The sequence below is a fragment of the Chinchilla lanigera genome, unplaced genomic scaffold (assembly GCF_000276665.1).
Source record: "Chinchilla lanigera isolate Chin_1 unplaced genomic scaffold, ChiLan1.0 scaffold00055, whole genome shotgun sequence".
Taxonomy (NCBI): domain Eukaryota; kingdom Metazoa; phylum Chordata; class Mammalia; order Rodentia; family Chinchillidae; genus Chinchilla; species Chinchilla lanigera.
Window position 1 is genome coordinate 3,681,318 of NW_004955456.1, and position 23,608 is coordinate 3,704,925.

Sequence of the window (23,608 nt, forward strand, 5' to 3'; positions counted from 1 at the left end):
ACTTTGTAGCCCAGGCTGGTCTCAAACTCACAATGATCCTCCTGCCTCAGCCTCCCGAGTGCTGGGATTACAGGCATGTGCCACCACACCCTGCCTTCAACAGACCATTTTGACAGGATTTGCTTTCTCATGATAGCAAAGGTCATACACACAGGCTTAACCGAAAAAGCAGTAAAATCTAAGAGCACGAAGAGCCCCAAATTTAGAATCAGAAAACCTGGGCTCGGGCAAGTTGTGTGAACTGAGGATCAGTTAACAAAGCCCCTTCACTCTGTGTACTCACCAACCATGCGACCAAGCGAGAGGTCCGACAACTCGGGGCGGCGGTACAAAGGGTGCCAGGACCCGGGGCGTGTGCTGGCGAGGTGCCCATCCGCGGGGCGCAGGGGAGCAGGACTGACCTGTCGGAGGTGTGTCTGGCTGTGACCACATCTGCTGGCTTAGTTGGCTCATGCTGTGAGCAAAGCGGTGGCCTGGCTCAGACAGCAGGGCCCCTCTCTGTCTGTGGGCAACGTCCACAGGCTCAAACCGCCGTGTCCCTGTTCCAACCCTGCTACAACAGCAGAGAGAAAGCAGCACCTTCAAAAGGTGTTTCACCTCAAAGAATGTGCCAGAAAATGACCGTTTCTTGAAGTACCTCTCCCACTGTTATTTTCCCTTCTGAAGTGAGAACACTGCTAACAGCCACCTGGAGGGCACGTCCCGGAAATAGTCACGAGCACGCTTTCGTCTTTTTCCTTCTTTGGCAAACATGGACGTGGCTGCTAAAAAGCCAGACACGTTGCTCCCACCAGCAGCAAATTAAAGACTTTAAGGAATTAATTTTTCTAACCAACTCAATTCATTTCTGTCACTATTTAACAAATGCAAAAGTGTGGCTTACCAATGGGAAATCAAATAAGAGAACTTGGAAATGCCTCTGGGATATTGTAAGGGAATCTTGGGATTTTTGTGATTCTTTCTAAATGAGGAAAAGCATATGCTTTATACTTCGATGATAATACAATAACTCCCCGTCCCTGCCTGGCCCTGTTTCTTTATGGATCATGGAATACGGCCTTCCTGGCCTTAGGAATTAGAGAAATAGACGGGTAGGGGACCCACTCAGCAGCAGCAGGACAGCTTTCAACAGACCGCGGAGGTCGCATCAGTGGTCTCCAGGAGCACCATCCATCACTCTCACTATAAAGCACCCTCTCCACGGTTCCCCTTTCACTTGAACTTTCTTAGAAATCCGTGTGTATGGTATACCATCAGCCCTCACACAGTCACGTGACTTTACACCCAGTGTGTCAACTGTACTCTGGGAATTCCGGATTTCAGGAGAGGACCTATTTGCTTAAAGATATTGTTTTCACACATCAGAGGAAAAATTAAATTCAATTAAAGATCTGATCGATGAAGTTACTTGGTGTATGGTCTTCGCTGGGCTTAGGCAGAACGGAGGGAGTATTTTTAGGGGACAATGGCATGTTTTCCAGCTTTTGTTTAGGTGCTTGGTGTGACTTTGCTCTCTTTAAGGAACTTGCAAAAGCTCAGTTCTATGATTTAAGAAGTGTGGCTTTGACGTTAAGCCTGGTTCTCCCACAAACCATCAGGAACTGCTTCCTCCGCAGGTGTGTGATCCCACAGGGGGCCCAGGGACTGGGTCCTTAGCAGCTCAGGAATGCTGATTTCATCTTTTAGTTCTGATTAGTTTAATGTACGAATAATCACATTATTATTAGACTGTTAAAAGGGCTATGTTTTCAAGGAGACATCCTATAAAATTGTAGAAATGGTTTGTTCCCAGTCAAGAATCTATCCTCGCTGTGTCTGGCATTTGCACAAGGTCTTCCCAGGCTGGGATGAGAGGCAATGAATCGGACAAGAAGATGCTAATCAGCAGACCCTGTCCTTCCACCCAAGTCAAGGAGCCAGGTCTTTGGAGTCTTCTCCAATTTTCTGTGCTGCCCCAAACCTGCAGTGGGCGCCTCCTGATTTTGAGCTTCTGCTGAAATGCTGAAGAATTTATGCGTGGAGCCTAGAAATCTGTAGGTGGACTTTGATCTAGTTTTCTAGAAACAGAGATCTATACCACAGCAACTTTAACGTTGCTCACTGCAGATCGCATGTGGCCAGCTCAGGGGCTGCCATGGTGGAAGGCGACATATTAGAGCGCCTGCCTCTGCGTTTCTTTGTCATTCGTGTGCAGGTGTGGGCATGGGACACCTTCCAAGAAACTTGTCATTGGACAGCTTTGTCTTTTTGCAAACCCAGATTAAGATGGCTGTGACATCACAAGGGCTGGGGCCTTGGAGAACCACTGCTGCTCACGCGGCCTGTTGTGTGGCGGTTGACTGCCTTCACCTCTCCGCCAGAACAGTCACACTGCAATCACAGTATTTGGTCAAAGGAGCCATACATTTCAATGCATCAAGCTGAATGTTTTCATTAAGTATCTTAATTGAACCAGATGTTCAACAGCGGGCAGAAAGGGTTGTGGGCACAGTGAAAGTTTATTCTGCATTTTGTCTCTAGCTTTTCTCTTTTGATCACTTCCCTCCTCTCTCTGGCCAGCTGCAAACTTCTCTCCCACCAGAAGGTAAACTCTGACCCCATGAATCCTTCTCCTTGTTGACTTCTGGGCCTAGCAGGGTGCTCAGGACAGAGAAGGTACCTAATAAGCATCCACTTCATTCACCGACCTTGTAAACAGGTCCAGTCTCCCCACCACTGTTGCTGGGTCCCGTGCACGCTAGAGTGCCTACACCACTCAAATTGTGACCCTCCTTACGTCCAAGTTGAGCATGGAGAGGGATACAGAGTACTCTTGAGGTCTCCACAGCCTACTTAACTCCTTGAAAGAACCAGTTGTTACACACCTCTGATCTCCCAGAACAGTTAGCCTAATGGCTTGCAAGGGCTTTAGCCAACTAGCTTAGAGGCCATTTGGGTTTGAAAAATATGTCAATAAGCATTTGTGTTACTTTTCAGTTTTCAGGACTAAATCAAATAAAACCATACCTGCAAGCATTGTAATAAGCTGTTAATTCAAAGTAGAATAGAGAAATAATTTCTGAGATCCCAAGAGGCTATTAATTTAGAATATTTGTATACATAAGGAATGGGAGAAGCCAGACGGTGTGATTTTCCCAGATTCTAGCCTGCAAAGAAACTTCGAATTACTCAGCAAAATTTAAAATATTCATTTCTCTTCTTTTTCCCACTTACATTTACATTTTTAGATGGCACATTTTTTTCCCAATTGTGTAAGCACATCTCCCTTCTCTCTTGATTTCAGTGTTTTTATTTTTATGGTTAACTTTTGATTCCTGACTTTCAATTCCTTTCTGAGATGACTTTCTATTTCCAAAGGCAGCCTGAGGGAGAGGGACTATAAACACAATTTTCACAATGCCTTGAGTTTAGTAAGTCAAGATGTTTACTCCATTTCTATTTTTCACGAAGATGCCATGCAGTTGAAAAACATAAGAAGTGCGTGTCTATCTGTAGGGACTTTACAGTCCCTCTGCACAGGGTACACAGAATAACCAGGGTATAGCTTTAGTAGCTGTGGCAGTTAGGGTAGAGGGTCAACTTATTGTGCTTTCGGATCCACTCAGGGGACTGGTGGAGATCATGTCTAGGTGTGTCCAGGTGGATCATGGAAGCTTGATCTTGCGTTTTGTCTGGTCCCTGCCCCTTTCTCTCTGGCACTGTGCCCCTGCTCTGCTTCCTGGCTGCCATGAGCTAGGCATCTCTGTTCCTCCACTCCCTTCCGCCATGATGTTTCTGCCTTGGAAGCAGCTCACCATGGACTGGATCCCCCGAAACCATGAGCCACACTAACCCTCTCTTCCTTTACATTGTGGATGTCAGGTATTGTGTCCTGTGACGGGAAATCTAACTAATACATACAGCATCTTATGTTCCAACACTGGGCTACTGGTATCACAGATCTCTTTATCTACACTATGTCTGTATTTGTAGCACCCAGAATAAAGGAGTGAAATAGTTGTAGATGTGCTCAGATGAATTTAGGTAAACAGTGTAGAAGTTGCAATATCTTCTTTCTGGAGTGCAAAGAATGCAAAGCTGAGATGTCGATGACCTGCCCAATAGATTGGTGACATGCGCAGAAGAGGAGTTTAGGAGGTTGACTTACACAGAGGAGGAGCTTAGGAATGCTGCTGAGCGACCTCATAAGGCTTCTTCGGAAAGGACAAAGGAATGAAGGATGAGGACAGCAAAGGGTGTGGCCTGGGTGTCCATGGTCCGGAACATGTGCACAGTCATGCGGGGCAAAAGGTCCACCCCTCCCACCCCGGCAGGGCATGTTACTGAATTTCTGAAACACCCTCACACACCACACATGCAGGAGGAGACAGGATCTCATCCAGCGGATTCTGCAGTCAGAAAGCAGGGCTCTGCATGCAGCCCTTCCCCCACACCCTGACTCCAGCCAGGCTGGGTGCTGGGCCGGAAGGCTGGAGCTTCCACCCCAAATCGCCTCCTTCTAGAGCTTAAAACAATTTCAGGGTAAATTTGTAAGTCCTCCCCAAACATCTACTTTGCACTTACAATTTGTTTTTGAACAAAAAAACCCAGCATTCTTTGTGTTAAATAAGACTGTTCAAAAATGTAGGCTTAAAGGATTTCTATCTATTGTATTTCTGCAAGAGAAAGGTAACCAGGCCTGACAGAGCCAAAGGAAGTGCTTGGGGCTCTGGAGGTGACAGTTGGGAGGAGTCACAGAATAGGTGTGAGTGAGGCGGGTGTGACCCTGGCTCAGGCCTGGGTCACGTCTAGAGCCTTAGTCCTTACACAGGGTCCCCCATGGACGCTCAAGGAACAGGGTTCGCCACACCTCACTCCAGGACTTTCGCACTGTAATGATTTTCCCTCCTCCATAAACCTCAAACCAGGCAATCCCTGACTAATTTGTGTAACAAGTTGCAAAAAGCAACAACTACAAGGCTTCACAAGCGTGTGGCTTTGGCTCTTCAGTCCCTGCCAACTGGACCACACTGTGAGGGTCATCACATGTCACATGGGGTACAGCCAGGCTGAGCCCCATGGCCCCCACAGCCTGTTTTCTCTGTCTTGGGCAGAACAGCTCAGTCCCGGGCCGGGACCCATTAGCGGGATCTTGGTGAAAGTGGATGTGTGACTGAGTGCTGGAAGGAAGAGAGAGGAATGCAGTAAGGGGCGGGCAGAGAAGAAAGGCAGAGAGAGAAGGAGGAAGAGAGGAGAAAAGAGAGGAAGGAAGAAGAGAGGAAGGGAGGTAAGAAGATGCAGCAGAGAAAAAGGAAAGATGGAAGTAAGGAAAACAGGGTGAAGGAAAAAGAAGGACAGCAGGAAGAGTGGAGAAAGGGAGCAAAGGAAGAGGGAGGGAAGACGGGGGAGAGAAGGTGAAAGGAGAGAGGTGGAGTGAGGAGGGGAGTGGGAGGGGGAGAGGGGACAGCAGCCTGGGCGGGCCCCAGAGGGCACATCCATGCCTGGGACTGGGCACAGCTGTCCCCTCCTTGGGGAGGTGAGCAGTGGGTGGCCGTCAGCAGCCCTCACACTGGAAAACTGGGTCTGCACCTCACTAGTGATGGTCCCTGCCCCTTACTTCTCTTTCTGCTTTACAGAACGCTGTCTTCCCTCCATCCGCTCTCGGCTGGCAGCAGCATCTTTCAAGAAGCAGCCCGAGGCTTTTGGTACCACCATGTTTGCAAAACCCCATGGCAAATGGGTGGTGTCACCTTCCACGCTCCTCTTACCTGGTGCCTGTCCCCCAGCTCACTCTCCTGGGATGTGTGTTGTGTCCTCAAAACATCGCTTCGTGTTGAAGAACTTTAATGAAGGAAATTAAAGTGCTCAGGGGCTGGGGATTTAGCTCAGCGGCAAAAGCGCCTGCCTGGCAAGCGCAAGGTCATGAGTTTGGTTCCCAGTACGGGAGAAAAAACAAAAAACAAACAAACAAACAAAAAAAAGTGCTCAGGCTGGAGGTGGGGCTCAGATAGAGCATTTCTCTAGCCTGCCCCAGGCCCTGGGGCAATCCCCAGCATGAAGAACCAGTAAAGACATTCCTGTGCTTTCAACCATAAAAAGTAGAGTACTCAGGAATACAACGGAGGGACAAAAGCAAAACCTGAAATCCACCTCTTCCTTCTCGACCTTAGAAACAGGCATGGCTCTGACTTGCATGTCCATGCTGCTGCGCTTGCACAGCCCTGCCCTTAGGCAGGTGCCGCCGATATCACCGCTACTCAACTGGATCTACAGAAGGCGAACCAGGCGGACGTCCCGGCGGACGTCCAAGTGAGCGTGGGCCCAAGGACAGCGGGGCGGACAAGCAGCACTGCAAGGGCATTTGTGGTGACCACTGAGAAGATGTGTGCAAGAGTGGCCTGACTTAAAAATCACTTTTAGAAAGTGCACGATTTACTCGGCCCTGGCGAAAATTCAGTGAGGACTAACCTAAGCGAGTTGCCATAACTTGGCTACCTACCTTTCTAGTGTGTTCTCCACTCATTTGGCTCCAGGGCACGGATACGTGGCCAATTCAAACTGCTGTCAGCATGAAGTGCACGCTGCCTCTCAAGACTTGGTACAGAAAAAGTAGTCTCTCGTGAACTGTTCACATTGAGTATATGTTTAAAATATTAACTTTGCGTCTTCTGGGCTGAGTAAAATTACCTCCCCCCGGGGCACTTTTCTTTCTTAATATGGCTACGAGCAAATTGAGAGACCCCTCTGCAGGTCACCTGGTACTTCTCTGGGGCAGTGCCACCCTAGAAGACAGGATTTGCAGGCTGTGCAGTGTGTTCCAGGAATGCTGCCTGGCTATCACTTATCTCTGAGCACCCTGCCCCAGACTAGGACTGTTACAGTTGCTGCCTGTCTTTGGACATACGGCCGGGGTAGGGGTGTCTGCCCAGCGTCTGCAGGAAGGGCCGTGTGAAGCATGCTTGCACACACTGGCATGGTGTGTGCATGAGGAGCAGGCTGAAGTCCAGAGAGCTTTCAGGAAACCCTCCATCAGCAATAAAAGTAGTTTCTGAAATACGAAGAATCAACTAACAAACACAACCCTGAACAGAAACATTCAGGCCCTCAGCGGCAAAATGAAATCTAAAACCTAGTGTAGAGCTGGCCTATGAGCAGTAATGTCCTATAAAACTGCGAGTAAGTGCACACTTTAGATGACAAAGGCGACTGCATTATCTTTTCGGAATCAAAGCCGCTGCACCTGCACCCTCAAATTTGCTGAGGGGCACTAGTTCCGCTCAAGGTTGCGTCAGCCACAGTGCTGAGGTAAATAAGTAGGCACACCAGGTAGCAGCTAATTGTCATTATTAAACGTTACAGCAGAAACAGAAGCCAACAGATGTGCTCTGGGGTCACTGGCAGGTTCTTATTTTTATTGCCACCAAGTTCAGCTGGAAAGTGCACAGATACTGCAAAGCAGTTGACATTCTGCCAGCTTCCAAGAATAATAGTAAAAATAATCATCAGGCTGCCTGCAGGGCTATAATAAAAGTTCCTTTCTCATTACAGCAGGATTTCACTTCTGGGGCGACAGTCCTTTATTCTGAAAACGTGAAAACCCACAGTCCCATCATGCCACCTCCTCCAGCGCTGGGACAGAGGGGTCCACCACAGATCGCACCAGGGACCACGCTGGACGTGCGGGGCTTCACAGGAACCCTTGCCCAGCGACTGCTGTGGAAATCGACGCCTGCAGCCACATCCCCTGGAGGAAGTGCTGTCTTGGCAGCAAGGGTGGTGAAGACACACTCTAGACCTGCCACCGAGTCACCCGCCCTGAACACGCTCCTGAAAGTAGGCCACCGAAGGTGAGCTCCAGCCAGCAGCAGGTGCCAGGAGCTGCTCTGGTCCTCCGTGGCAGGTCAGCCTCATGATTGTCCCCCTGGACATTCACATACTGCCAAGGCTTTATGACCCAGTGCCCCCACTGCAGGACCAGGATAGCCAAAGCAGTCTGGCCTTAGATCTGTACACACACTTCAGGGTTGTATTTAACCAGCAGGAGTCACCCAGAGATTCCTTGGAGAAAACCAAGTGAATTCCGTGATTTGGAGGATACCACAAAGCTGAGATATTTCTAGAAAATCACTGCAACTTAGTGACAAGTGAATGTGTCTTAGATGAGTCTCTCTTTGCATTGTAAAATTCCTCAAGCCAATAGAACAGAAATAGTAATGGCAGCTCATAAATATGATGTAGAAGCCTCTCCTACAAGCCAAACGAAATGCCGCCGAACATGCCACTCATTAACACAGGGTCCAGCTGCTCCACCAGCTCCGGTGCTTGATGCCCACAGTGCAGAGTGACTGGAAACCAGTTCCTGCCGGATACACTTTACTCACCCTCACTGCCCCGTGCCCTCCCGGTAGCCTCTCTCAACATCCTCTCACAGAACACAGCCACAGCTGTGCACAAACAGCCCTTCTTTCACATGACTCGGTGGCTGTCAGGACATTCAAACGGGGTGAAGTCAGGACAGACAACTCCGCTCTCAAACACCACAACCAAACCCCAACAAAAATAGCCCTAACTTGTAGCACTGGCCAATGTCCGTGGGGTAACTACTTTCAACCGCTATGGACGTCCAACTCCCCAAAGCTTGGCTGCAGCCAGGGAGAAGAGTGAATTTGCAGCGGGCGCTGGAGGATTCCCACTGCCTGTGGTTAACACACTGCTTTGGGTTCCCTAAGTTCCTGTGACCCCACAAATCCTAACAGGCCGAGGGCTTTCAAGTCCCAAGCCGATCTGTGGTACTTTGGGAAACGGAGATCCCGTTAAGACCTAGAGAAGAACTGGGCTTGTCTCCTGGAGGGCAGAAGTGAGACCTGAGCAGGTAGTGTGGGCAGCGAGGGGCTCAGCCAGGGTGCCGATCGCGCCCTTCCCCTGAGTCTGCCTGCCTCTCTCCCGGCCCCGTGGAAGCTTCAGACTCTGCTCTGCCCTCTGTGTCAGCCTCTCTCCCTTTGCATAAAAGGAGGGGAAGCTTTTTTTTCTGGGTTATATTTATACTTCCCAAATCAGAAAATGTCCTAACCAGATAGGACGACAGGTGGCAAACTGGCAACCACAGCTTAAAACATTTTCTTTCCATTTCTTTCTGAAACCCCACATCGAAGGAAAGTTAACGAAATGTCGGCTGTTGCTTTACACACAGAGCTAACAGCTCTTTCAACATGGAGAGACAGAGCCGAAAATACAATAGGGACCCAAAGCTGAAATCAGAAAACAGTGTTTATCCACTGATTCTGGAGATCGCAATTTTCATCTTAGATCTTATTCCGCTGAGTAAACTGGGGAAGTGCAATGGGATCCTGAATGTGAGTAGTCAGAATAAAGTGAAGATAAGATTGATAGTCTTTCTTCTTCTTTCTTCGTCTCTCTCTCTCTCTCTCTCTCTCTCTCTCTCTCTCTCTGTCTTTCTCTCTCTGGCAGCAGGAGTTGAATCCAGGGCCCTCACACTAAGCTGCATCTCCAGGCCCTTGTTTTTATTTAATTTTGAGACAATATCTCACTACGTTGCCTGGGCTAGGCTGCAACTTGCACTCCTTCTGCTTCAGCCTCCCAAAGCACAGATGTAAAGCCATGCCCAGCTGGTTTCTGTTGATCAGAAATAAAACATTTTCCATAGCTAACCTATACCTTGGAGGTTACAAGGTACAAACGGGCTGCCTGGATGTGTGAGGGGGGGAGGTTTTCAACCTTTTGGGGCCGTTTTCTCCTCCTTCTTCAGCCACACTCCAGCTCCTGGGACAACACGGAGGCAGGACTGACCCTCGGCTTGCAAGGCTCTCGTGTGTGGGGCACGCTGAAGGGAGCAGGGATTCAGACTGAACGGTGGCATCTACATCGGGTTCCCGCCTGGGAGATATGTGGAGGTATCGGGGTGTCACAGGGCCTAGGCCCCATAGTGCTCTGGGTGGCATGAGTGACTACATATCCTGCAGTGGGAGGGGCAGTCTCCCACAAAGGAAGGGCCCACGGCCAGGACCGGATCTATTGAGAAACAGGTGGAACCATCTTTACCTCTCACATCTGTGTTCCAGAAAGTTCCTTGGCTAGGAACCAGCACTGGATCCCACCTTAATCCTGATTCTGTGAACAATGCCCAGAATTTTCCAGAATGTTCTATGGCTAGGAAGTAGTACTGGATCCTGCCTCAATCCTGGCCCAGTGAATATTCCCCAGAATGTTCCAGAAAGTTCCTTGGCTAGGAACCAGCATGGGATCTCACCATAATCCGCTGAACATTCCCCATTGTCCTCCACAGAGTCACTGTCCTCCAGTCACCAAGGTGGAAGCCTCCATGTAATTCCAGCCCACATCAGGGAAGTGGATGAACATTACAACCAGTGACAAATCTTTCTTCTTGGGGCCCATGGTCTTGTTGGTTTCATGTTGTTCCCCGTCAGGAGAGTGAGCTTCCTAATGCGTGCATGTGGGCTGCTCCTCAGATCTAAACGCTGGGATGGTCCTCTTCCAAATGCCACTCCTAGGTCCCAGAGCGAGATCTGAGGTCCTTTTTCCCTGGCTCCTCCCAAAGTCACAGGAAGACTCGCTTTTCCAGCCATGCTGGACTTCGGGTGCTCGGTAGATCTTGTCCATGTCCTGACCTGTTCCACATGCAGCCCCACTGGGAGCAGCTCTCGTTGTCCATTTCCTGGAGGGAAACCCTGCAGGTCCTGCCATTGGCGTCGGGTGAGTTTATCCCACCACTGGCCTCCGTCCGGCAGGGAGGGTCTGAGGAGCAGTGTCCACATCACCTGGCAAAGTGGAGGAGCCTGACTGGCTGACTCACTTCAAGAGGGTAGAGAGTAACCCAGGGGCAGGGTGTACACCACCCTGAAGTGGATTCCATGGGGAACCTGACCGAAAGACCTGTTGGGCTTTGTGGGGATCTGAAGACCGCAGATACATTGCTGGCCTCTGGACAGGAAGGGTCCTACCAAAGTGGCAGTGTCACCTGCACGATCTCCCACCTCATCCCACAGTGCTGGGTGGGGCAGGGCAGCTGGCTCCTTGTGTTGCCCAATGTGGGTCCACACTGGACAGAGACGAAGCTGGGTCCTGGTGCGCTGACCCTATGCACACTGTGTGGTCACTGAGGGCTGCGATGTCCATGCTTCTGCCCAGAGTCACCCATCCCAGGTGCCCTGAAATATCCCCAGTGGCACCAGCACAAGGGTGGTAGGGGTGAGGTCACAGCACGGCCCGTAACCATGCAGCTGTGTGCTACCCCAGAGTGTGCCCTAGGCATGGGATGGGCACCACAGGGTTCTCTCCTCTCCCAGGCAGAGTCCCAGCCAGGGCCAAGGAACTCCCAGCCACACAGCAGAGCCGGGACCACCTGGCAGGTGCCAGACACACACACCTGCACACACCTACACACTGTGTAAACACACACACGCAAATACAGGTAAGCCACAGAGTCAGGGCCTACACTACTGCAGTGCTCTCGGACTCACAGCCCCATGTGCACACATCTACATGCACACACACACACACACACACATCTATGTCTACACACCTATATGGACACAGCTTCACATGCACCCTTGTGTACACACACCTGAACCTCCCCTTATGTATATGTACTTACATGCACACGCACACACACCCCTATGGCTACACACCTATATACACATACCTACACATGCACCCTGGTGTACATGTACCTACACCCCCTATGTATATGTACTTACATGCACACACCTACACATATACACTCATGCACACAACTCATCTCTCACAGAGCTAGGGCGGTGCTCCCACATGCACATGTCTATGTACACACACCTACACACACCTATGTATATACCCTTCTATGTACACACCTACATACACCCCTACACATACAGACCCACACAAGCACACATATTCACACACACCTTTATGTGTGCACAGTCTTACATGCACAGAGGCACATACACATTCCTATATACAAGTACACACTACACATACGTACTTACATGGATACCTGCATATACACAGATACACACCTATACACAAGTACATGCATATAGCCACTGCACACGCACATAAACACATACATACGTGTATCACACATATACAGAAACACATATCCCCCACATACCCATCCCACACGCACACAGAAACCCACATCCGTGTCCGTGTTCCCCACGGAGCCTCCTGGAGCCTCGGCCACCTGCTCCTGTCCCACGATAACTCTGGGTGACTGAGTTGCCTCTTCCAAGGTTTTGAGCCCAGCACTGCTGGGTGGTGGGTGCCCATCTTCGCGGCTCCACCTTCTCCACCGACCAGCAAGGTGGGGGCATGCACACCCCAGAGGGAATGGGCGAGGCAGCTTCAGGTTCCCCTGAAGCAGGAAGAAGCACACCTGTCCCGACCAGCCTCGGGGGCCTACGGAGGGTACCCAGCGTGGGAAATCGGCTTCCGTAATGCTGTTCCCGCACCAGCAAGGGACACTTGGGAAATACCTGCGGCGGTGGACTCGCTGCCCTCACAAGCTAGTTAAGACAGAGATAGTGAACTGCAAGTTGGATGACAAGGGATTTTAAAAATTCACCTCATCCAAACCGCTGCAGAACTCTGCAGGCAGCCAAGGAGCTAAAAAGGAAATGGTGATCTAGATTCCCAAGGCCACGCTTTTAGTGATTCCTCAAAGAAGAACAAAAACAAAACCCGAAGGCCAAGCCACCAGCCACTTGAAGTTGGGCAAACAGCTCTCTGCCACAGCCTCTTCTGCCTTTGAACACATTGAGCTCCTGCAGCCACGCTCAGATGCTGGAGATAATGTTTCTCCCGAGCTGACTATCGGCTCGGGAGCGATGCGCTGCACAGATAAAGCGACTTCCCCTTGCTGCTGATTAGATAAACAGGCTCACATCCGCACTCCACCCGGCGGCCGGCCTCCAGAGCCCGGCACCTCCATCCCAACAGGCTCCCCAGCTCTCCTGACACACAAGCGTCCCAGACACCTGTCCTCGCCTCCGCCCACAACTTGAAAATCAAGGGGCATTTGGGGGCAACCCATTCAAACCACTCCAACCCTCTTAGGACACCCAGCTCTGCCCCGAAGTTCACGGCCGAGTCAAGGACTGTTTTGTTCCTTCATCGCATCATCACAAAACCAAGATTTTTGTTCTTGCTGCCTTCATCATTTATCTAGAACTTTTTTTTACTTTGCCAGCGTGAGAGCAAACCCTGGTCAAAGCACTCGACGGGATGGACCAAGGTTGTGCTAGGTCAGCCGCTGCTGCTCAGAGCCCCAGTCCCGAAACACCAGGCTGAGATGTGACTCACAGTGCTCAGGTCCTGAGAGAAGCCACCGACCACGTGACCAAACGGGCTCTCCCCTCCCAGTGGTGGGTGGGCCCTCAGGCCAGCAGGACCAGGGATGCTCATATGGGCGTGGCGGGCACAGACAGAAACACACTCTCTTTCCACCCCAAACCTGCACTTTCCTCCACCTAGGATCACCTCCTACCAAGTATATCTGAGACAGGGTCTTGTGATGTAAGCAAGGCTGACTTTGAACTCCTGGTGATCCTCCTGCCTCAGCTTCCTGCCCAGTGGGATTATGTGCTTGTACCACCATGGCTGGCTTCCTGTGCAAGTCTTTAGCAAGCCCTGCCCAACCTGAAGTGGGCTCAGTTCCTTAGCTGATTCACCCCCAAATCACCAGTACAATGCTTCTCCCCCAATTTTCCCTCAGAGTCTGAACTCTAAATCCCCCTGTGCTGGGTGCGGGCATGGTCACCTCTTGCACTCGGCCTCCAATCTTCCTTCTCTGTCGTCTACCTTTTGGGCTTCCCTGTCACCATCTCGGGGCAGAGGCTGGGGTCCTCCTCGTCATGGCCAGCCCTGTCCACAGCCCGGGTGGGAGGGACCCCAGTCCCTGTGCCTGTCTGTTCTGGGACACGGGAATGCGGGTGAGGACAGAGAAGCAAGGACAGGCATGGAGCCCGGACACTGAACGGAAGAGGTGGCGGAAGTACTGCTGGGGGAAGAAGGTAACACGTGGCTAGGTGGTTGTTTGTTCACAGCACTGGGGGTGGAACCCAGGGCCTCCGCAATGAGCTGCACCCCAGTCCTTTCTGTACTTTGTGTTTTGAAGCAGGATCTCACTACATCATTAAGGCTGGCCCTGGACTTGCACTCCTCCTGCTGCCTCAGCCTCCCCAGTGTTGGTTTCACAGGAATGCACCACCACACCTGGCTTGTTAGGTTTTAATAAATACTCCCATCTGCTCCTTAGATGCCAATCCTGACTTAACTCCTCACAGAAAGACTTTGAGGAGCACTCGGCCAACAGGGTCTCCATCCCTGCTTCTCTTGTGCATGTGTGCTGGTGGGGGTCATGGGCCAGCGCTTCTGTCATGACCACTTCACAGCAGCAAGCTAGAGCCCCCCTAAGGAGACCCTGGTGATGACCACATCTCTCCTTGCCGGGAAGTTCTCTTTTGAGTCTAACCTAAGTCCTTCCAGCTGCACTCTGCTTCCTTTGTTTCCTCTTATTTTGGCCCGGAAGGAAATGGGGCCCTTGTTCCGCCTCCTGGCTGTCACTGGATTCCCTGTGTTTAAGGAGAGACCTCCAGCATCCTCTTACACTGGACACAGTATGGACATGTTCCTTCTCCTGGGAACCACCCACCACCGTCTGCTCGTCCGCTTGAGATGAGATTCTTCTGAATCTGAATGACGCTTCTGGCGATCGCGTCTCACAGCGGTTCAGAAGCTGTGTCTCTGTTTCCCCGCCATCTTCCAGTGACCAAATCTCCCGTCCTTGTCTCCCTCCACTCTCCCTGAAGTGCCCGAAGGAAGCCTCCTCCCCAGACTTAAACCTGAACCCAACTGTGCCCATCGGCTGCCCCATCTCTCCTTGATTCTCGCTCCAGTCTCCCTGATTCCTCTCATCTCCTCCAGCTCTTCCCAGGTTGATTGTTTTATGGATGTTCAATAAATTCCCCCTTTCCAGTTCTCACAGCTGTGAAGTATGCCTGTCTTTCTGTTTTCTCAGCTGGAGCAGCAACAGCTTCCTGTAGCCTTCTGGTCTACCTGTAAAACTTGCATGTCGTACAAGCGGTATTCTTTTTCTGTGCTTTTTCTCTCTTTGCTAGCTGTCCAGCGCGGGATTCTACATTCCCCCATCCAACCTACAAAGTCATCCTGGGACACAGGCTTGGCTGTCCCCGCCCCTTCGTGTTGCCAGGACACCGATTCTCCGGCAGGCAAAGCTCTGGCCGAGGCCCAAGGTCGGGGCAGGGGTCTTGGCCCAGGCCCACCTCACATGCCTCCAGCAGCCCTGGCAGCTCAGCGCCACCACCCCCCATCTCATCTCACAGGCTCCCCTCCTCCTCGGCCTCACACTTCTGCTGGGGAGGGGCTGGAGCCTCTGCCATCTCTCCTTTCACTCCTGCCCCTGGGACCTACTGCGGGACACTTCGATGCAGCACAGCATCACAGTTATTTGCTTTAATCCACGAGTGCTCCTTACGTGTTATTTTATTTTCCCAGGGCTGGGGGTTGAACCCAGGGCCTCACACATGCTAGGCAAGCACTCTACCACCGGGCCACACTTCCTCCCTTGTGTGAAGACAGCTGCCTACTGTCATCCACATGCTGGTTAGCTCCTGCTACATGCTGTCAGTTACTTTAACAAACCACCTAAAAGCTTGAGGATTTTCCTCACGAACTACAGCGGACAGCTTGGCTTCTCCAACTGTTGCGGGGTCGGGTCCCCTGGGGTCCTCACTGTCACTGCTAACTTCCTCTCCCCACCACTCCTGTCTAGTTCTTGATTTGTCACCTATCTTTCATATCATTTGTATGCCTGGCCCAGGGCAATTGTGCCTTTGATCTCCAGCCTCCTGCAACAGCCTCATCCTTCCCAGGGTTCCGGGGCCCGCTTCACCCTCCCCACCCATCCTGGGGCCAGGACAACTGCCATCACCAAAGCAAGCGAAAAGACTGCTTTTAATTCCCCCAGTTCTGAATTTCCTGCTGTCTGGACTTGACCTGGACTTGACCCGAAAAGGACAAGTGGGCTGAACATCTGGTCACACACGTAAGGGACAGGAAGAAGCACCCCCAGGAAATGGCCAAGGGACCCCCTCTGCAGGGCAAGGAGATGCGTCCCAGGGCCCAGCCAGTGGCCTGGCAAGGTGGTAAGTCTCCCGCGAGGCAGTGAGGGCATTTTGCCGGTGCTTACGACAAAGACGGATTCAGACCAAGGCCCCGCACCTCTTTTCTCTCTACTCTCCCGGAATCAGCCTAACTTTCAGTTCCCCAAAGGATGCCGCGCCGTGGGGTGCTGGGAGGCTCCATGCGCTGGGATTTCAGGGCCGGGCTGCACCTTCCCTGTCCCATGGGCAGTCCGGCTCCGGGACACGACATGGCCAGTGGGTGACCCCTCTGGGCTCCTGGCCTGGGCCCTGCTTCCCCCGCAAACAGCTCGGGCTCGCTGTGGTCTGCTGTCTGCGTTCGGTGGGGAACACAGCGCCCACCGCCCTGGGTGCTCAGGCACCATGCAGATCTGGTAACCCGGCACCCCATTAGCTAGCCAAGTGCCACTCACACAGACCCACAGAGTGTGCGCACCCTCCGGCTCCACGGTTTTACTACGTGGACCCTGTCATTCATGCAGATGACTCTCCAAAGGAGCCTCTCACAGTGCGGGCTGTGGCAATACCAGGGCCGCTTAGCAGCAAACAGGAGGCCATTTTAAAAACAAGCACAACCACGACAGCGGAGCCCGTCATCTGTGTCACCTGAGTCCCGACACAGGGATCCCTGATGTGATGCAGGTGGCTGTCCTGCACAGGACAGAGGGACGGGTCCGGGGCTCTTTCCCCACAAACAGCAGCCGCTTCTCTCCAGGGACAAAGAATTCATGGTGTTCTGAGGCCCATCCACTCCAACTGGCATTAGGCAGTCTCCACTGCACAGCTAAATTTTTCAAAATCACTGCATCTGAAGTGAACTTTGTTTCTAGCACATGGAAACCCGCGCAAGGTGTGTTGTCAGCAAGCCGAGACATCCTAAACACACAGTGGCGTGAGCAATGCTGTCCTGCCCACCCTGCCCCTTCTGCTGCGGGGTCCATGTGTCCTTCGTGATGGCCTCTGGCCACCGTGGCACCACTGCTCTTGCTAGCACTGCTTTATCCAGGTGCCCACGACTCAGTGGCTTACAAACACGGCACAGTGGAGTAAAAACTGGGTTTGGAGTCGGAAACTGAGCTTAATTCTGACTCTACCATGCGATCCTGGTGAAGCCACTGAATTTCTCTGGGCTTCTACTCTCTTGTAATGAAAAGGAAGGCAAAGCTTTCTATGCACGACCCCTGCAGCTTTGGGTGTGGGGTACCGGGTGGTGGTGACGCAGAGGAGAGAGGTAAGTGTCCCTGACGCAGGTAGCCCGGGCTGTGCTTCAACGGCTGCATTCCCATTTGGGACCTCATCTTCCCAGTGAGTGCGTCCATGTGAGAAGTGGGATGAACTGGCCGGCATGGTGGTGCACGCCTGTAACCCCAGCACTTCCCCAGGTCCTGCCCTGCCGGGAAGCTTAGGGAGACCCTGCCTCCAAAACAAGTAAGCAACAAAGCAGGGGCTGGGGATGTGGCCCAGTGCAAAGGCCCTGGGTTCAATCCCAAGTACTGGAATAAAAAAGAGCTCTTTTTAAAGCAAAGCTCTAGAGAAAAGCAGCGCTGCTGGCATTCCATATAAAATGTGTGCTGGTCACCATCTGCATCCATGAAGAATGGTCATCCTCAGGAGCAGGGGCAGTGGGGGAGGGGGGAGTGATGGAACAGCGCCCCCTCAGCAGCATGGTCTTCACCCCTGCCGCTGGCTGGCATGGGGGCGTGCACATGCCACACTGGCTCTTAAGTATTCCTCTTTTTCTGATGGTACTAGGGATTGAATTCAGGGAGCACTAAGCTATATCTCCATCCCTTTTTATTTTATTTTATTTGAGACAGGCCCTGGCTAAGTTTCCCAGACTGGCCTTGAACTTGTGACCCTCCTGCCTCAGCCTCTTGGGTGGGTGGGATTACAGTCATGTGTCACTACCTCAAGCCTTCCCCCTCCATCTCTGGTCTCTATTTCCTTGACATGAAGGAGAGCAGCAGATACACATACTCGTTCGGTACCCACTATCTGGCAAAGACAAAGGGACACAGAGGTCTCAAAGGAGCGGAACCGAGGGATCACAGGGGACGCCACTTACCCACTCCTCTGTCACCCTTGGAGTTCTGTTGTCCCCCAGAGCTGGTGGAAAGGTCCTCGGGGACAGGCATGGGCTCATCGCCATCATCTGGAGTGTCGCTGATGGGAGGACTGTCCTTCCCTGAGGAGACAAGCAGGACTTGAGCGACAGCTGCCACTGTTCCCCACGGGGAAGCCCGCGGTCCGGGCCGCGCGGTGCTGGCCCGACAGGCTGCACAGGGGGGCGGCAACTGGCCCGAGGCGAGGTTTCTCGGTGGACAGGAGCACTCGTTTTCCTTCCTGTAACAGATTATCAGTGGCCCCTTCTGACCACCAAACAAACGGGGAAGAACACCGATGTGCAGAAGGAGAGAAGGCGAAAATCTCCTGCAACCCCAGACTGCAGGGCCAGACTCACAGGTGTGTGTGCACACACTCGTGCTGTGGGCAGCATGCAGGGCTCCCTTTAGTTCTTGCATTAGTTTTCAGACATTTGCACACACACTCCCGTGCCAGGAGCATACTTCCACAATTCTATTTACGGGGGGGAACACAAAGCCATTTAAATCCTTCTTACGCTTTTGAACCCGCATTGCTTTCTCTCTTCTGATGTGTTTTTTTTTTTTTGGTTTTTCTCCGGTACTGGGAACCGAACTCACGACCTTGCGCTTGCCAGGCAGGCGCTTTGCCGCTGAGCTAAATCCCCAGCCCCCCTCTCTTCTGATGATTAAACCGCACCGTAAGGAGCACCCTGCCAGCTAATCTCACATATCCTCAGGGATCCCTTGCCCAAACCTCCCAAGATTCCCCAGGGCATGTACATGTTTAAGGCTCTTCCTGTTTTAGTAAACGTTTCCCCGAAAGTGGGTTCCCATTTACTCTGCACAAGTCTTCCTCAGACACTCTTGTGTTGATTTGTTTTCGCACACAGGACTGATCTGCCCACTTCTTTTCGGGAGACAGGGACTCCTCTGCCAGCTGCCCACTTTGATTTATCCTGGCAGGGAGCAGGGTTCCCCATGGGGGGAAGGTATTCCCTGCCTACATGCAGAGAAAGTCCATCAACAGGACTTTTCCCTGAAACAAGAATAAAACACAATCCACATGGCAGTTGCTTGTCCTTCAAAATATGAGATTTGCAGAAGAAAATGGGGTTCTATCGGATGCCATCTTTATTATGGCTGGAGTGGAATTAAGTCTGGCTGGAGTCTTTGGGAACGGGGACTCTCCCACACACCCGGATCCAGTGTTGGGAAGACCTACTGGCAGAAAGTGCTCCCTTCCGCAGAAGCTGAAACTCTCGCAGCTTCTGTCCCTGCAGAGCTAACCTGAGTTATGGGGCACAAAGCACCTGCAGGACGGAGATGGTGAGAATCGAGGCTCATGTAGACCCGCTCATTACTGCTGTTTGTGGAAGTCCAGCTGGGACCAACATCCTGACAGAAACCCAAAGAGCAGTAACAGACAGGCAACGTGATCTTCCCAGACAGACAGACCCAGGCTTGGAAACGTATACGGGGCAAAGAAAATGTTCAAATGTCCAGAAAACAGCATAAGGTATGGCGTGGAATTTCTTTGTTGGTTTGAATAGACTTTCGAGAATGACACCAACATCTTAGAGGGCTGGCAAGACCAGTAAAATCATTCCCAGTATGTGAAACAGGCTTTACTGGAACCTTTAAAATAGAAGTTACCCCGGCACCAAGGATATGCTTTGGGGAATAGTATTGCTTTCACTAGGATCAGACATCACAATTTAATATTCCAACTTAGCTGTAATTAGTGCAACTGGCATATTTTCAGAGAGAGCATTATTGGGTATATTTGGATAGCCAATGCAAGATGAATAGTTAAAGACAGGGCAGGATTATAAAAATTTCCCAAGGAAAAACAAAAGGCCAGAGAGAAATTGATTGAAAGTGCTCAAGTTACGCTAAAACCTTGGAAATGTCATTAAGTCAGTATGGTATTCATTGCCCTAAATAGAAGACCTTCGAAGCAACAGCATCTCAGTATTTTAGGGTTATTTCCCACGTCTTCCATAAGCGGGGAAAACACCTGGGTGGGTTTCTCCAGCGGACAGACAATCTGGAGGTCTGTGAGGTGTGATCAAAATATATGGTGAATGTTTAAACTAAAAAAAATGTTTATTACAGTAAAAGATATGCTGCCATGAATCCCCCTGAAAACTCCTCCTTGCTTCAAGCACACTCATCCCATCATTCTTGTCACTTTTTAAAGCAGACATGGAGTCCTCTCCCGTTAAAGTCTTCAGAAAGTGTGACCAAAAATATGGGGAATGCCGCTGCTAAGCACCGTCCGACAGGAAGTCAGGCTCACAGAAACAGGACGCGGTGTCCTCATCCACCTTGTTCACTGGCTCTGACAGCATGAGGCTCTGGCTCCTCCCCAAGTCACAATGACCATGAAAGGGAAACGTTCTGAATCCATTCAGGACATCGAGGCAGCCAGGACAGTGCAAGTAGACTTTTAGGAAAGAGGTCTCCAGAGCTGCTGCAGAAAGTGGCAAGAATGATGGGATGAGTGTGCTTGAAGGGAGGGGGAGGATCTTCAGGGGGGTTCTTGGCAATATGTCTTTTACTCTAATATATTTTCAAAATTTTAATAAACATCAAGGTTTTCAATCACACCTTGTAGGAACATGTGATAACTCTGATTTCGTATGACTGCCTAGAATAACTAGATGGCCCAGGGATTTTTTTGTAAGAGTAGCACAGTACTCTTACACAGAACTTTCACATATAGAACAGATCTCCTATGTAAAATGTGGACACTGAGGAAGAGGAGGCCCAGGCCTCCCACCTTCTCAAAGATCCACAGGGCGACAGCAGAGGGTCTGGGCACCGATTGGCTTGACTGTACCAGGACGGACCTGCGTCTGTGACCGAGGACTGTGTTACAGTGGAGTGGCATGGCAGAGTGGAGAAGGGAGCTTTTGGACTTGTGTTTGTATGATGATCTTCCCCCAGCTTTGGAGTCTGTGACCCCTGGGGCTGTGCGGTGCAGGGCGTATGAGAGAAAGGGGGACCAGGAAGGGACAGCGCGGAGCCAGTGGGGAAATGCACGCTTCGGGCTCAGTCCACGCGAAAAGGCATCAGGTAAGTCTCAACTGCCTTTTTCAATTTCTTTTAACTGATTCACTTACTGGGGAGTAACACCAAGCACAGGCTGGGGAGGCTGTTCCCACAACAGATGTGTTTTGGAAAGACTACGTCTGTCTAACGGCTGCACGAACTCTAGCTCTCCACCATCCCCGTCTTGCATCTTGGCCTGTGCTGGGCTGTGCTACGCTTTGCTTTCTCCCACATGAGGGGAGGAGGAGTGACAAACGCAGTAGGACCCTGGTTCTAAAGTACCGTGAGTCAGGTGGATCGATTGAAACTCTCCCTGCAGAGAAGACCGCAGGGGAGGAGCAGGGATAAAACGTCAGTCTCAGTGGGCACCAGGCACGGAGTAGAAATCGGAATCGGAAAGAGCAGAGCTGGGGGAACTCATGGGCCCTCTGAGAGCTTGGGTTAATTCAGCCGGCCTCACCCTGCTCAGGGATGCTTCTTAAGAGCTCATCTGATTTGCCTAAAAGCCCCGGGTTGAGTCGTGGCTGAGCCTCCGTGTCCAGGAACCCTGTACTCTTCTCGGGAAAATGTCCACCAAACCCTCCAGGAATGGCGGGAGGTGGACCTGGACCTGGGGACTGGCAACACGAGTGCTTGGCTCACCACTCGGAATCATGCTGAGGTGAGGACATATTTAAAAACGGAGTCAAGCAAGTCTCTTCATCCCCAGCGTGACTGACGGAGGGCCCATGATTTGAGACACAGTTCTGGTTTGACCACACGTCAGACTGATGGGAATGTGATGCAGGTTGTGTCTTTAAAATCGTCCTCGGTGCATAGAGGGAGGCTGCACACCCTCATTCTGGCCTGGTTCATAGGGTTGTGGAGATGAGAACAATAAACAGTGACAATGAACAATGACAGAAATAACGTGTGGAGTCTTCCACCCCAGCAAGCTGATAGTGCGGTTCAGCAGCCTGTAATGTCCTCCAGAAACACGAGGCTTGTGTGGTAGCAAGTTCCCACCTTGTCCCAAGGTCCCACCTCAGCAAGGCAGCCAGTGTTTAAACAGAATGATTTAGAAGATACAGCACAATTCCACTTATTCAGAGAAATGAACGAAACTTCTGGGTAAATTACCAATATGCTAATTTAAATGGAATTTACCTCTTGCCTATGTTTCGAATGAAGCACTGCTGGAAGGAAGCTTCTGTGAGCAGGTTGATGAGACGGTGTGTCAGCAGCTTAATCACATGCAAAATATCCCTCAAGTAGATCCTAACTCTCTCACTAACATCCTGGGATCCCCCTCTCCCAAATGCCCGAGTTTCCAACATCTACTGTCATCCGTGGGAACACAGTCCCTGGGTAAAGTGAAGCTCAGGACATAGAACTTCTGTTCTATAGAAGAGTTGAGCCATTTGCACCCTGGGGAGCTAACAGGACCTGCACCCCTGTGCTGCCTCTGCCTCCCTATGGGACTGGGTGTCAGTCACTTAGCTCAGCTCCCCACAGTTTGGAGGTGTCCGCTGTATCCTTTTCAATGGATCCTTATTGGGAGAAAATGAAATTGTTAGGGTAGTGTTTTGTTAATAAAGTATTCAATCAATGTGACTTGCTATGACTAACTAGGTAAGATATTTCCATTGCTACTTCGGTACATATGAACCACCTCTCCCTGAGCAGACTAGGCATGTCCAAAAGGCAGAAGGATCCCAAGTTCCAGCCCAGGCTTAGAGGTCACCTGGCCAATGCTACTCTGATCCAGATATTATAGTGGTCCAGGAGACAAAGGTTAGTTTGCAGGGCTGAAGGCGCAGGCAGACGCTGAGACAGGCAGGTCTCTCAACTCCTCCCTCCCTCCCTCGGCCACTCACAGACTCTCCCCAGAGCTCAAACCAGACACTACTGCAGGTGCTTAGCAAGTATTTGGGAAAAAAGAAATGAGTGAAAAGCTTTGCCCAAAGAACAGGTGAGCTGTGCTCCGAAGGAAGGGAAAGCTGGCTTCAGATGTCTCTCCTCTACGCCTACTGACATTTCCCAATCCCTCATGTCTGTGAGGCTGAGCTGGAACATAGTTCACCCCTGGGATGAGTCCCAGGGTCCCAAGAGCCAGGAGGCTCCCCAAAGGGCAAGATATTAAGTATTTCTTTGTTTTTTTAAATGTATTTCTTATTTATTAGGGGAGTCCTATAAAACTGCCTGTATTTATCAACATTGTATTTAAAAAAGATTATTCTGGGGGCTGGGGATTTAGCTCAGCGGCAAAAGCGCCTGCCTGGCAAGCGCAAGGTCATGAGTTTGGTTCCCGGTACCGGAGAAAAACCAAAAAAA

The 23,608-nt window shown here is 51.1% G+C and overlaps 1 protein-coding gene and 1 long non-coding RNA gene across 13 annotated transcripts in view; one reads left to right on the forward strand and one right to left on the reverse strand.

Moving 5' to 3' along the window:
- Ikzf1 (IKAROS family zinc finger 1 (Ikaros)) overlaps positions 1 to 23,608 on the reverse strand; it is a 103,804-nt gene that overhangs the window by 63,330 nt on the left and 16,866 nt on the right. For all 12 annotated transcript variants that reach the window (XM_013520618.1, XM_005396617.2, XM_013520616.1 and 9 more), the window contains exon 3: positions 18,223 to 18,342. In XM_013520618.1, the coding sequence (XP_013376072.1) occupies positions 18,223 to 18,342 (120 nt within the window). The remainder of the gene's footprint in view (positions 1 to 18,222; positions 18,343 to 23,608) is intronic.
- Positions 5,930 to 11,082, forward strand: LOC102029264. Its single transcript, XR_262879.2, has 3 exons — positions 5,930 to 7,826; positions 9,746 to 9,890; positions 10,283 to 11,082. It is a non-coding gene; the product is annotated as an uncharacterized LOC102029264 (long non-coding RNA).